The sequence below is a fragment of the Nanorana parkeri genome, unplaced genomic scaffold, assembly GCF_000935625.1.
Source record: "Nanorana parkeri isolate BGI_ZX_2015 unplaced genomic scaffold, ASM93562v1 scaffold165, whole genome shotgun sequence".
NCBI classification, from domain to species: Eukaryota; Metazoa; Chordata; class Amphibia; order Anura; family Dicroglossidae; genus Nanorana; species Nanorana parkeri.
This window is the reverse complement of record NW_017306433.1, coordinates 348815-363164: the sequence shown is the minus strand read 5'-3', so window position 1 is coordinate 363164 and position 14350 is coordinate 348815. Positions and strand designations below refer to the sequence as shown.

The window sequence follows — 14350 nt, the reverse complement described above, 5'->3', positions numbered from 1 at the left end:
ACGTCTTTTGTCGAGCCAACATGCTTGAAAACCAGCCGAGAATCGTACGATTCTCGGCGGGTTTCTAGCCTGCTAGCCCGATAGCTGCGGAACGGGCCGGTGTGCGCACGCGCACACTGCCCGTTCTGCATTGCCGTCATCGGAAGCCCGCCCCTCAGCGGGGCGGGCTTCCGATGATCACAAGTACGATCTGCCCGTCCAAGGTGGGCAGATCGTACGGGCTTTTAATGAGCATACGACCATCGCAAGACAAAAGTCTTGCGATGGTCGTAAGGTGTATGGGCACCTTTAGGTAATGAATTAGGGCAAGCATTTGCCAAGTAACCACAGATAATCACAGAAAAGGATATAAGGTCAAGCAGGGAGCTGTGAGTTCGGTCATTCATACACAGCTGAGCAATCATCTCTGCTCTTAAGATTTCATCATCAGTCATGCCTAAAATGGTACAAAAACAGGTTAAAGCATTACAGCTGATTAAAAAAGTAAAAGAAATAGAGAAAAAAAACTACTATACACACGCCAAATCTGGTGCAGCTGTACATAGTAACTAATCAGCTTCTATCTTTAGCTTGTTCAGTTCATCTTTGAAAATGAAAGATAGAAGCTGATTGGTTGTTATGCACAACTGCTCCAGATTTTGTCTGCTCCAGTAAATTCCCCTCCATGTCTTTAAATGTGTCCCTCTTACGCATTAGAAATCCTTTGTAAACTGAACCATAAGTGTGTAGGGTTATTTGTGAGAGCAAAGGGCGCTCTGAGAAATGTCATCGTGTTTGGCCTGCATGGCTAAACTCTAAATCAAACTAACAACAACAAATAAAACAAATGAGGACTCCCCAAATATTGCAGAAAAATAGGTCAACAAGAAAAAAATGCCATATGGGAATGTAAGTTATATACTTAGTTGAAACCTCTATAGGGGGATAATGCCTTGCCTGTGCAAATAGATAGTGAGATGGTAGCAGGTTTTTCTCATTATGTAGTCAAGGGCCAAGCAAACTTAATTTCCAGAAAGGAAATGTTGAACATAGATCTTTAATGGAGTGCTGACTGTCACTTGAAATAAGTTGTTTTCAGCAGGCTTTAAAACAAACAATCTTCAAGTAGGGTTGGCGCTTACTGAAGACTGCTAGCAACTTGTTTAAAGTGACATTCAGCACTCATTATTAAGATCTGCATCTAACCTTCCAAACAAAGCTATTTGAAGCCGGCTGAAAGCTTTGCAAACCCTCTGTAGAAGCTTGCTGTACACACTATTCTAATACAAGCTGAAGTCTAATGTCTACTGTGCATCAATTATAGACCACTTATAAAAGGGTCAGCACTACAGAAAAGAGCTCAGGGTTCACTGCATTATACTTTGTTAGTAGGTAACTGAACATAATTTTTGCCTACACTGCTTGGCAAAGAGCTAAATGGTCAAATCTAACATTAAGTTAAAGACTGGTAAGGGTGGAAAGAACAAAAAACAGGATTTGTTGCTTCCTTTTTTTGAATTTGTTGTTGCACCATTTTGTACTGACATGCAAGATTCATAATAAAAAGAAAGAGAAACTCCTTTCAGTGAGCAAGTAGTGTCAATGGCAGGAACCTGCCATCTCCATATTTCTTCAACTATACTAAATCCTACAAGATGTTTGCAGGACCATTAGGAGCCCACTGGCATTTTTATGTGTTATGGTTCTAGTCGCGTGGAACCATCCCTCCATCAAACCAAGAAACACTGAGCAGTTTAGTCGTTAGCAATGTTGGCTTGCCAGGCTCAGCCCTAAAAAGAACGCTATCTATCTACATATGTAAAGTAGTTGTTATGAGTTTCTATTTGAACTGCTGTTTGTTTCTTAGTTTCCATCCACACTTCAAAAACACAGACAGCTAGGTTTATGGAGCTTCACCAAAACTGGCTAATATGAAAGCGCATGGCTGTTACAGGGACATTAAAGTCATCTCCTTTAAGGACAGAGAAAAATGTGATAAATAGAAAAGTTCTCACAGCTACAAAACATGTCAGAGATGCACATGAAAAAATAAACGTCATTCCACTGGAATTCACATGGACAAGTGGGCATAGTAAGGGCAGGAAATCCTCATCTATTACTGCATGGTGGGGCATAGTCAATCTGAGGTGTGGAAATCCAGCCTAAGCCTCCATCTCCCTTGCTGTACAATTCAGAAACCAAACTCACCAAAAATCACAAAAGAACACAAATGCACACTTTAACACAGGGCAGAAAACCATGGTGTGTAAAAGTTTAGGGCAGGAGCAATGTAGGACATGGGTCTTCCACTATACACTGTTACTGCAAGCATTTAGAGAACCCAGAATGAACATACATGTTCATTGTAACACAAATGCCCACGACATTACTGCAGTAACTACACAGTGCAGTCACAATAATTCAGACCAAGTGACCTTCTTCATGGACCACCACGTCCAAAAACACTGTTTGATTATATGAGTTAGCCTCATAAATGATGCAGCAAGGTCTGGACGTTTGTGATACTTTTAAAGTTGAATAGTAGCTTTTCCAAATGTCTTGCTTAACAAATCTTTGTATTTCAGTGTCAGTAATAATCCAGTGCCAAGGCAGCAGACTGCAGGGTGCCCTCTGTGTGAGAGCTTGCACTCTCTACTGATTGCAGAGCTGTACTTCTGACTAACCCTGGAAGTGTGGAGTGCTACAAATAATACATTTTGCAGCAGCCTCTGATTATATACAAATTTCCTTTTTTAGAACTTAAATTGGGCTTAAAACTTCAACCAACCTTAAAAAATCCCTTACTTAAATAGTTACAGATTGAATCTTTTCAAATGTTCCCCCATTTAGAGTCTAACAGCAATAAACACATACCTAAATGTAAACGAAGACTTAATAGAATGACTAGAAAAGTAAGCGCCCCCTCAAGCATCGATCTTTCATGATCACCATCGAGGACAGTGTTCTGGTGCTGAGAAGCCATTGTTAGAAGATCCACGACCTTAAACCTATTAGTGGGAGAGGAAATGGAAATGTTTTGTTAGGAAGATGAACCTGAAAAGTCTATTTTTGGCATGTTAAAAAGACTACCAACACCTAAAAATTATTTCCATTTCGGATGGAGTGGAACAAAATGTAGAAACCCAACCAGTTGTACAAGTCCTCTGTGCTGACTCCAGCAGGGGCAATCTCCCTTGATCCCTGATGTAAACTGGACAGGACAAGCTCAGATTTCCTAAAAAGCAGCCACTAGAGGAGATATAATGCAGTTTTTCAATTCTTTAGAAGATTGCCAATGGGACTATATAGACGGCTCCATGTGTATGTGCTTTATTTCCACACTTCTTCACATTCCATTTAAATATAAAAGAAAATAGGATTTTTGTACTCATCATAAAATCCTTTTCTTGGAGTGCCATTGATGGACATGGGAAGTCTTTCACATCTGGAGTATATTGCCACTGGCAATATTGGACACTGGCAAACAAAAACAAAAAACTGTAGGCCAGCCCAGAATACTACAAGCATGATGTGGTTTTGTAGCAAGCACATGATGTTAAATCAAAGGGGCGGGACCCATTTCCTTCAATGGACTCCAAAAGGAAAAAAAAATTACAATGAGTACAAAAAGTACTATTTTGTTTCCTGTCCATTAAGGGATGCAGGAAGTCTTTCACAGCAAAATCTGTTCCTCCTCAATGGTAGAGTTTCGCCAGCACCTTGACATTCCCAATCAGTATCCCTTTTAAAAGACCTGCCAGGGAAAGATCCTGTGATGGAGAAGGAATCGCCTGTTATCCAGCGTCAGAATGAATGCCAGGAGACAAGAGCTCCCCAATGATTCACCATATAACACATGATTCTCTTGCAAGCAGTAGGCAGCAGTATAACCTGAGGGCGAAAGACTTTGCCTCACCCACTAAACAGGAAAGAATGTAAATTTTGTACAACAGTATTGTCTAGCCACAGATGATGCAAATATGGCTCAGGCGCACCAGAAGGACTCAAAGAAGAAAACAAAGAATACATTTAAATTGTAGTAAAACCTAAAGCTCTTTTCAGTATCATGTCAGCATCATGTCCCACTCTATACAATTTCTTAACCAGTTGCTGTCCGCCCGTTGAAAAAAAAACGGACGGACGGCACTGCTGCATTAGCGGGTTGCCGTCTCCAGACGGCATTTTTTTCTGCTGGTGCGCGCATGAGCAGAAAAAACCTGTGCAATGCACAGAGCTGTTACCGGCTGTTTAACATATACCCGATCGGCGGCTCTATACGTAAGTACGCGTCCGGTGCACCAGCGCGCAAAACGACAATTGCGCTACACACGTTACATATCGCCGCGAACGTCGCAACGAGAGCAATCATTTTAGGGCCATCAATCACTGATAACACTAAACTGATGAGCGGTAAAAGCTTTTAAAGCGTCGCCCATGGCCAATTTTGGGTATTATCGTTTTTTGAGGTTTCGCGCGTGCACGCAATTTTGAGGCTCGACATGTTTGGTGTCTTTTTACCCTACGTGACCACGTCTTTTATATTTTACCAAAAAATTGGGTAATAATAAATGTGTTATCATTTAATATAGGGGAAAGTTTTGTTTGTTTATTTATTTTCGGTAATTTTTTAATATAGTAAAAAATAAAAACCCCCAGTGGTGATTAAATACCACCAAAAGAAAGCTCTATCTATCCCTAAAAAATGGTATAACCTTAATTTCAGTACAGCGTTGCATGACGGAATAAATATCAGTCAAAGTACCGCAGTGCTGAATACTGAAAAATGGCCTGGATGGGAAGGGGGTTTAACACCGCGGACTTCAAGTGGTTAAGAAAAATGATTTTTGGGTATCTGTTGCGAGTTCCTTAAATGTAGATCCTGCCAGAAACAGCAATTCCTGTTGCAGGCTGACAGTGCTAGGCAATTGCCCCAAAATTAGCAGCAGCAGCATTAATCTGCAGGGTGAGCTCCTTCATTTGGTTATTGAGCTGCCTGTCTGATAGAGGTGATGGGCAGCCCAACAGCCAACTAAAGGAAAGCTACCCTGAGCCCACTATTGAACAAGTATTTGAGCCCGGGAGCAGCTGATTTCACCACAAGCTTCTCATGCAGCTATTTTGCTACAAGAATCCCTTTAAATGGACCAAGGTATTCTAAAAATAATTTAGATTTGAACTTCTGAATTGCGTTGTATGCTACCACCTTACCTTTCAAACACTGATGAAATAAAGTAGTCTGGGTCCAGTCTGGATGCACAGACCTACAAACATTCAAACAGATAACATAATGAATACGCATTACACCATCACTCAACATCTCCCAAAGAATACTCTGTTCACTCTCGTTACAACTCTTACCTGTAATAAGTAGATGTCAGGGTCGATCATAGAATTACAGAAATGCGACTGCACATAAGTCATTCCCTGCCCCTTAATCTGTAAGCCATTTCGTACCCACATGTTGCTGTGAATTTCAGACAAACTTGCCTGTTGTAAAAAGAGAAGCTCTGTCAGCTTGGAAGTACACACTACAGAATACACAGAACAATTCATATCAGAAGCTCCCAAATTAAAGTCCATTTTTTTTACTTTTGGGCTAGAGTGGAGAACAGATAGAACCATGGTCAAGCAGTTTGTATCTGCAGTCTGCATTTTTCTTTCGGGATAGGAAAGGATGTGAAAACTTTCCAGTGGGGACACAATATGGAACAAAACAAAGAAAGTGTTAGAACACTCAGATTGTTTTTATGACGGTCTGTTTCTTCCTGTCCTTGTGACAACCTCTCCCCTGATTTTTTGGGCTGCTGTCACAGAGATGGGTAGTAATGATGAAATCTTCTCCATTGGGGGCTACAGAAAAAAAACAACTTGACAGAAGTATTTGCTCTTCCCAAGTCTAGCCAAAATGTAAAAGATAATGTTGTTATGTTTTGTTGTTCTTACCACACCCATAAAAATGAAATTAGACAAAATAACTGAGAAAAAAAAGTATCTCATTCTTTTTTTCAGACTTCCCAACACATCTAAAAAAACTTTTATATTGGCACTTTTAATTAGCAAGTGTTGGACTCTTTGGGCTCGAGTTCCCCAGCGGCTTCCTATATTATCCTTCAGTGACAAGATTCCAGGCTATGGATCCGATTTCTTCAACTCATTTTGCGTAATAAAAGATGCAAATTAAAAACCCAATAGCAATAGTACAGAAAAATATATGAAGTTTGTAGGTAACTCAGACAATAGCATCTTTCCTGCATATATGCTGACCATAACGATAATTAAGGGCCCATTAACACTTGCACGTTCTAGTGCGTTATGTCACAACACTTCACCTTATTTTCCGGGTACAAAGGAAAACACCACACAACGATGACATCACACTACCTGAATAAGAAGTGGGTGAACCATCAGCTTCATCAGCAATTCCTGGTCAGGAAGAATAGAATCTAAATCTATCTCTTGACATTTTACAGCCTGTGGGGGAAATGGGACAAAACAAAGACTCTTCATCTTCATTTTACTAAAGAGGTGTTAATAGAAGACTGCAAGTACATTACAATTAACAAGATCATTATTCCTACTTAGTCAGGGTCATGCCTCATTTTCTCCCCACATCTATTTAACAAGGAAAATTAATTTGCGGCATGAGTTTTTCTTTTTGTGCTTAAACATTTTAATTTGCTTAGATGTTTCCTCGCTCTGGCTATCAGAACATAGACTACAAAGCAGATATGTGCCTTGGCCTCCTTTAAACCCACAATCCAGTCCCACCTTCTGGCAACACTCAAACCAGTGTCGTGTTTCAGCCAAAACATCAAGAATTCAAGAAAAACACACACTGCTGGACACTCTTTGTGACTAATGCTGAATTAGTAAAATGTGCAGCAGAAATACATATAGGCGAGAGATTCAGGTCAGCCACATTGTGGTTTACATATCCTCTAAAACACATAGCAGGGAGGGAAGAGCACACTATTTTGGCTATTACAGTGAAGAAACACAGTGGTGTCACCTCCCTGCCCCAGCCCAAGTGGACAAGGAAGGAGCAGCAACACACTTATGCGGTTACCTCTGTGTTCTCCATTCCTGTGAGCATATGCATTGTAATGGAGCCTAATTGGCTCACAGTACTAGCTTCTGAGTATCGCTATGTTGGAGCTGCAAAAAGCAGATATAGAGACCTAGTCAGGGAAATATAGAATATGTATTTAATAGATCTAAAAATTATGATTTTTTTATTAATACAAAAATTAATGATTTTTTATATCTCCTTTGGGTTTATGTTTAAATATTATGCACGGGGAAACACAATCGATAAATCAATTCTACAAAAGCTAATCTGCAAAGTATAGGAATGCGTGAGGCCTGGACCAGAATCACTAACAATACATAGATACAAAGTTCTATAAGCATCAATGTCTTATAGACATTGATGGATGTGCTCTGATAGAGAGATGGGCACAGCCTCTCACAGTCCTCTGCTTTTTTTTGCATATTAAACTTTTAGTAAGGAAGAAGGAGCTTAGCCTACTTGATGAACCACCTTAATTATTATAACTTTCTGCAAAGTTAAAAAATATGGGTCCATACAGTAGACAACCAGATTTCAGCTTTAACATGTACTTCTAGCCAAAAGGTTTTTTTGATACATTGGAGAAGAGTTAGAATCCCTGTTGGTTTTTTACCGCTATTCAAGGCTCCATTAGAGAGATTTTTTTTTTTACTTCCTATCCTGAAAACAATGGTTTCATTAGACAGGAAGTGAGGTAAATAGCAACAGTAAAAATGTCCCTTTTTATTAGTAGAGTAGGGGAAGGCTAGAACCCCTGGCAAATTTCTGTGTCTCGCTTGAAGTTTTTCCCTCACTGGGACAGAAAGTGAGAGGACATTTCTGTAAAAGAGCCCTGGATAGCAGTAAACAGAGATTATAACCCTTTCTCAATCTAAACTAAAAGAAAAAATACAAACAAAACAAATGTCCTGGCTGGACAATCACTTTAGGTAATTTAGTATAGTCCAACAGATTGTCTAGAGGTTCTCAAACACATCTCATCATGGCATCCATTAATACCTCTGAAGATACACTGCTTAAAATGACTACTGAGAGCATGCAAAATTGGAGGTTAAATCAAGTATGCAGCCTAAAGTGTGCATATAGACAACCATCGCTCATCATTCTACAAGGGACTCATAGTATCTCATAGTATCAGTACAAGGGACTCATAGTATCAGTAGCAGAATTTTTTCAAAGAGTACACCTCTCCTCTGAAAATTATTTTCAGAATCATCGGGAGCGCAGAGTGTGGGTAATACTAGTGTCACATTGTTATGTTATATACATTACTACAAGGTACAGACCATGAATATATATATATATTTACCTTGCTCAGAAACATGGCATAATATCGGTGTAGAGGCAAATGGAAAGTAACTTGATTTGGAGCAGGCTGAAAGTTAAAACATTTTTTTTAGTTCACATATAAAGTAGCATGCAAATGTACATGTACCGAATAGACAAAGAAAACTGATCAAAACTTCAAAAGCAAAAACTTTATGTTAAAGTGAAAAAAAATAAAAATAAAAATCAGGATTTGTGGATACCCCCGATAAACCTATTATCTTTATAAGGGTAACGCATTGGAATAATACTGGTTTGCAAAAGGGAAAACCAGTTCTTAAAGCGAAGCTGTGCATTGTCTATGCAGGGTAAAATAACAGGTTCACTTAAAAAGGAGAATTATGAGGTGAGTGCTTTTCACTCACCTCATAGTTCTAGCCGACCTGTGACAATGAGACTGTCACAGGTTGGCTCAGTAGATCGGGAAGTGAGCGAACACATACCGGCACTCGCTCACCTCTCGATCCTGTCACGGCTCTCTGCCGTGACAGGGGAGGGGCTGGATTCCCCCCTCCCCACTCCGATCCTCCAGCGTTGACTGGTGGAACGGCAGGGGTGAGGGGGCGGGTACAGCTGGCTCTGCCTCTAGATAGGCAGAGCCAGCTGTCACTCACGCAGCTTGGCGGATCCAGACATAATTGTCGGGATCAGCTTCAGCTGCGACGTCTCAGTATACCGCGAGCTGTAGCTTGCGGTATACTGAGCTTAGGGTGACTGGAGGACGCAGGTCTGTGTCCTCCCGTTACCCTAAGGAGAACTATGAGAAAAAGCCCTAACCCCATAGTTCTCCTTTAAATGTTTCCCCTCCCTCGCTTTCCCTTGGCAAAGGCACCACCAGGAGTGACATTAAATACCAAAATACTCACTATTTCTAGGTAAGGGGAACGTGACTTACTCCCCTTCTTCCATTTCCAAAGCCATGGTATTACTGTAATTTTATTCAGACACTAAAAAGGTCAACATCTTACCTCATCCACAAAGTTGATGGCATCAAACCAATCTTGAAGTGCTTCAAGGCAATACCGGACAACATTCTTTGTGTACTCCTGGGTTTCCTACAAGCACAGATATGTGTAAGCCTACATTTAAAATCTAAATGAACATACTGGTTGCATTTGTTCCCCAATAAAGATAACATCTCATCTGAAGTATTCATATTATTGCAATCAAAATAAATATATCATAGGCTCAATCCACAAAACTAAACGCAAGTCTAAGGAAATGTCAGTTTCTGGAAAAAAGTATTCACATTAGCTTTGTGAATTGAGCAGTATATAAGTATTCACATCACAATGTCAACAACAACTTTTGTCAGATATAGAACTACAGTCGCAATATGTCAAACGTTTTTATATGTTCCAGATCCAGTGACTCAGCACTGCCGTCATTGGATCAGCATGACAGTCAGGCAAATTCTAACCGTCCATTGCAATATTTTACTTACCCTGACTTTGCAGTGGGACAGGAGACCCCACATTGGCTGGGCACAGGCTTCAAGTTCAGCAGCAAATGCAGCATAATACGTCTGGGACTCAAACTCCACATGTTCACTGAGTTCCCTCTTATTTAAATTCATACCTGTAAGAAAGCAATGACAGATTAACATATTACAAATATGCTAAATACATTTTTAAAGACTTTATTTTTGAAGCTCTACTTTATTCATAAGTGATATCTTAGACTAGAGAGTCGGGGGGTGGGGGCGGTGAGATTTCTGCACCATAGCTCACAGCCACGTTCCTGTACACAGAGTTGCACTCTTTATGTTAAAATATGTTATGTTAAAATATGGGTATTTTCCCTATAGTAGGACCCGACCCAGACCCCCCCCACCACCACACCCACACATGCCACTGCTAGCTTCAGTGTGCTGCTAAGCCAATGGTAGTCTATTCATAGAAGATCTATGCAACCATATCTAAGTAAATATTCAGTTTTTTTAGATACATACAGTATGAGTAAAGGAGATAAACATAATATATTTTTATTTAAAAAAAAAAAAACAAGTTCCAAAGCATGGTTTATTATTATTATATAGGCACAAACGGCAAACCACATTTGGTCATTACATTTGAAGGCTTTGGCTAACTTCTTGAAATGCTACAACATGGTTGTACCTCAATGTCCCTTCTCACAATGTGAGTTTATAGCTGACTTTTTACACCTTGCAATGTGAATGCACAATCGATATTCAATCTCCTTTAGAGCTACCAAAATTTGGTAGTAGAGGCTGTCCCTAAACAGATCTAATTAATCTAACTAATTTCACTAGTTGAGTAGTTGCTTATACTACATAATAGTTTAGTGCCAGCTTTAGGTACAGTACTTGTAGTAGCCAACGTACCCTGCTTCTAACCAACAATGGTCTAATAATGACTTAAATATGAGCATGATGCTTTGCACAAGAACAAAATCTGAAAACACAAAATGACTTAAAAGAGAACAATGGGGTAAGTGTTTTTCCCCATAGTTCTCTTAAGGGTCACCGGAGGACATATACTAATGTCCTCCCGTGACCCAAAGCTCACTATATCGCGAGCTACAGCTCGCGGTATACCGAGATCACCGCAACCGGGACGGATCCCGACAGCGCTGTCGAGATCCACTCAGCTGCGTGAGTGACAGCTGACTCTGCCTATCCAGAGGCATAGCCAGCTGTACCTGCCCCCTCCCGTCTGTTCCTCCAGTCAGCGCTGGAGTATTGGAGAGGGGATGGGGGATCCCTGCAGGGAGATGACTGACAGTCACTGCTCTCTGCAGGGAGATGATCGAGAAGTGAGCGAGCGACGGTATGTGTTCGCTCCCTTCCTGATCTATTGAGCTGATTCAGTTTCATTGTCACACGTCGGCTCGAACTACGAGGATGAGTGATTTTCACTCTCCTCATAGTTCTCCTTTAAAGAGCTGAACTTAACCAGCATAGTTCTGATCAACCCCAGTCAGGCAAATGCAGCTCAGAATGGTGCATGTGTACAAACAAAACATCCTGGTACGCAAGCAACAGCAAAACAAAAAAGGAGTAATATACTACATCACAATTCAGAATGCTGTCACACCTACCTTGAAAGAAAGATACAAAATTCATCCATGTCACCAACAATCCATGATCTTCTAAGAACTTTTTGGCTACACTTTGGTGAGAGAGAATATTTATAAAGTCACTGACAAGTGGCCAGTATGTATTATTCTTGAGTAATGATTCCCCACAGTTCACTACAACGTGTAAACTGTTTTCTTCATCTGAAACAAAAAACACATAAGAAAAATAAAATAGAACACTATATAAGCAGAGAACTTGTATTGCTGTCCAGCTTGGTGACGTTAATGAATGTAAAGTTAGTGAAAGGTCCACTAAGCCCTGGTTCACACATAGGTGGTACCGTTTTTGCGCATTTGTATGCGTGTTAATAGCATGCGGTTATTTGACCGCTGTGCACATTTGTATGCGCGTTTTAAAGTGTGTACATGAAGACGCACGTTTTGATTGGCAGCTCATTAACCATTGAGGGCAGCGTATAAACATGCAAAAACGCTCACGATAATGTGCAACATGCTTTTGTTGCATGTTTTTGGCCATTTCCAATGAAGTCTATGGGAAGGAAAAGCGCTTGTAACTGCCCAAAGAAGCTTCTGTATCTTTTTTCTGCTCAGGTGTAAAGGTGCCCATACACCTTACAACCATCGCAAGACTTTTATTAAAAGCTCGTACGATCTGCCCATCTTGGACAGGCAGATCGTACTTGCGATCATCAAAAGCCCACCCCGCTGAGGGGCGGGCTTCCGATGACCGCAATGCTGAACGGGCAGTGTGCGCATGCGCACAGCGGCACGTTCCGCAGTTGTCGAACGAGCAGGCAAGAAACCCGCCGACAATCGTACGATTCTTGGCGGGTTTTCTAGCATGTTGGTTCGACAAAAGACGTGCGATCGTACAGTAAAAACTGTTGCACGCCTTCCATACACCTTGCGATTATCGTACGATCGCTGTATTTCCCACGATTATCGTACGATAATCGCAAGGTGTATGGGCACCTTCAACCAGGGCCATTGAAAATCATTGGATTTCTTGTGTTGGACAGTTAAAAGCGCTTTTCGAACTGCTTAAAAACTCCTAGGTGTGAACCAGGGCTTAAGAAAATCAATTTTACTGTTAGTTTGGGCAAAATCAGGGAATGCATGTGTAAATTAGATTTCTGTTAAAACATGCCAATAATATATGACGCGGCATCAATTTAAATGAAACTTTGCTGTGGAGATCAAACAAATGGTTACGATCCTAAATCAGGTAAACATGTTATTTACCATCCAAGATTTACAAATGAGCCACTAACACAAAGCATCTATATGAACCTAACCTATCCTAAAACATTTCTAAAGTAACAACAGTGCTGAAGTGAATGAAGCCGCACTGCCAGCATGTACCTGTGTTATCATTCAAACTGATCCCTGGGTTATTTTAGAAGCCTTTATATCTGCGGCCCAGAATGTAAATGGAGCCTAGACTTCAGCCCAAATTGAGATTAAGCTTCACCTGACGTGTGTAGAGCCCCAAACCCTGTTATTCAATAGCCAAATTCTGTATCACAACATAAAACTACATTTGTAAATAGTATGCTACCTTGTAATTCACTTTTGATAAGGCAACTTTCCATCATGTAGAGCAGCACAGTGACCATAATGTCTAGCAGCTGGCATTCTTCGGTCACCTGACGAGCCAGCTCCTCGTTACTGAAGAGCTGGACACTGATATGCACAATTCTATTAGACATGGTATCTGATTCATGGCTTTTCTTCAGTGTTTTCATGATGAATGCATAGTGCTGTACAAATGTTTTTGTAAATGCAATCTGAAAAGAAGGGGAAAAAAAAAGACATGTCTATGAGCAATATTTGCAGAAACAGCATTCAGCAACTATAAACAATCTAATTGTATTATGCCAAACCAAAAGTACCCTCAACCATCAATGTAGAGCCAACCCTACCTTAATTTCAATTATTAGAGGACAACAGAGTCTGATTAACGTTTAAACGGGAGGTCTTTTTCAGCCACGCATAATAAAATGTATTTTATGATACATCTTTGTATTCTATTGGTCTTTCCCTTCCTATTCTCTTTTTCCCCTCATTCTGAAAATACGGCTGTCTGTAATAACGAAAATAATTCTAGGTAGATGATTTCTTTGCAGAGCTGGTAATAAAAGCTGCTCTTCCAGGTTTCATACAACCTTTACAAACTCATGACACTCAAAGTTTCCATCTACTTGGACACAGGGTTTCCATGTCCACTTAGCATGTGAAAGAACTATGAGCTTTGTGTAGGTGAGGTCCAGAAGACAACAGTTGTGTATATGAGTAGATGTTCTGAATCAGGAAAGGCTGTGTGTTACTAAAATTCAGCAGACATGGCATACAACTACGCATACATTTAATTTAAAGGGGTTCTAAAGCCTCCGTTTTTTTTGCCTATATCTACTGCTGTCAAGCAGTGGATATAGGCAAAAAGTTTTTTTTTAAAAACCGCTTTAACAGCGGTTTAAACTTACCTTGTTTTCGCTGCGCGCTCCCGTCCGAGAAAACGAAACTGCTCCGGCGGCCGCAAAGGATCTTGGGGCGGGCGCATGCGCAGTTCGGATTCTCGCCCGGGAGACGAGCAGAGACGCAAGGTAAGTCTATGGACATGTGCACCCGCATGCAGACACCGCTGGATCAGAAGTGCCTGCAAGCAGAGAGGAGTCAGCGCTGGATTGGAGAGCCGCCGCACCACTGGAGGGACAGATGAAAACATCAGGAAAGAAGAGGAAGATCGGATTAAGAGAGATCATTTAAGGTAAGTGCTAAAGGTGCCCATACACTGCTCAATTCTCGTACGAGAATCGGGCTAAATCCCGCGATCGTACAAGAATCGAGCAGTGTGAACTAAGACGTGCGACCGTTTCTACTGTACGGTCGCACGTCTTTTGTCGAGCCAACATGTTC

The 14350-nt window shown here is 40.8% G+C and overlaps 1 protein-coding gene across 1 annotated transcript in view; it reads right to left on the bottom strand.

The window, feature by feature from the left end:
- Window positions 1–14350, bottom strand: part of UBR3 (ubiquitin protein ligase E3 component n-recognin 3 (putative)) — a 132347-nt gene that overhangs the window by 77939 nt on the left and 40058 nt on the right. The window contains exons 9-18 of the mRNA XM_018554562.1: window positions 12993–13221; window positions 11435–11614; window positions 9819–9952; window positions 9343–9429; window positions 8358–8423; window positions 6361–6450; window positions 5338–5466; window positions 5188–5240; window positions 2854–2987; window positions 351–436 (exon numbers count right to left, since the gene is read on the bottom strand). Of these exons, the coding sequence (XP_018410064.1) occupies window positions 351–436; window positions 2854–2987; window positions 5188–5240; window positions 5338–5466; window positions 6361–6450; window positions 8358–8423; window positions 9343–9429; window positions 9819–9952; window positions 11435–11614; window positions 12993–13221 (1188 nt within the window). The remainder of the gene's footprint in view (window positions 1–350; window positions 437–2853; window positions 2988–5187; window positions 5241–5337; window positions 5467–6360; window positions 6451–8357; window positions 8424–9342; window positions 9430–9818; window positions 9953–11434; window positions 11615–12992; window positions 13222–14350) is intronic.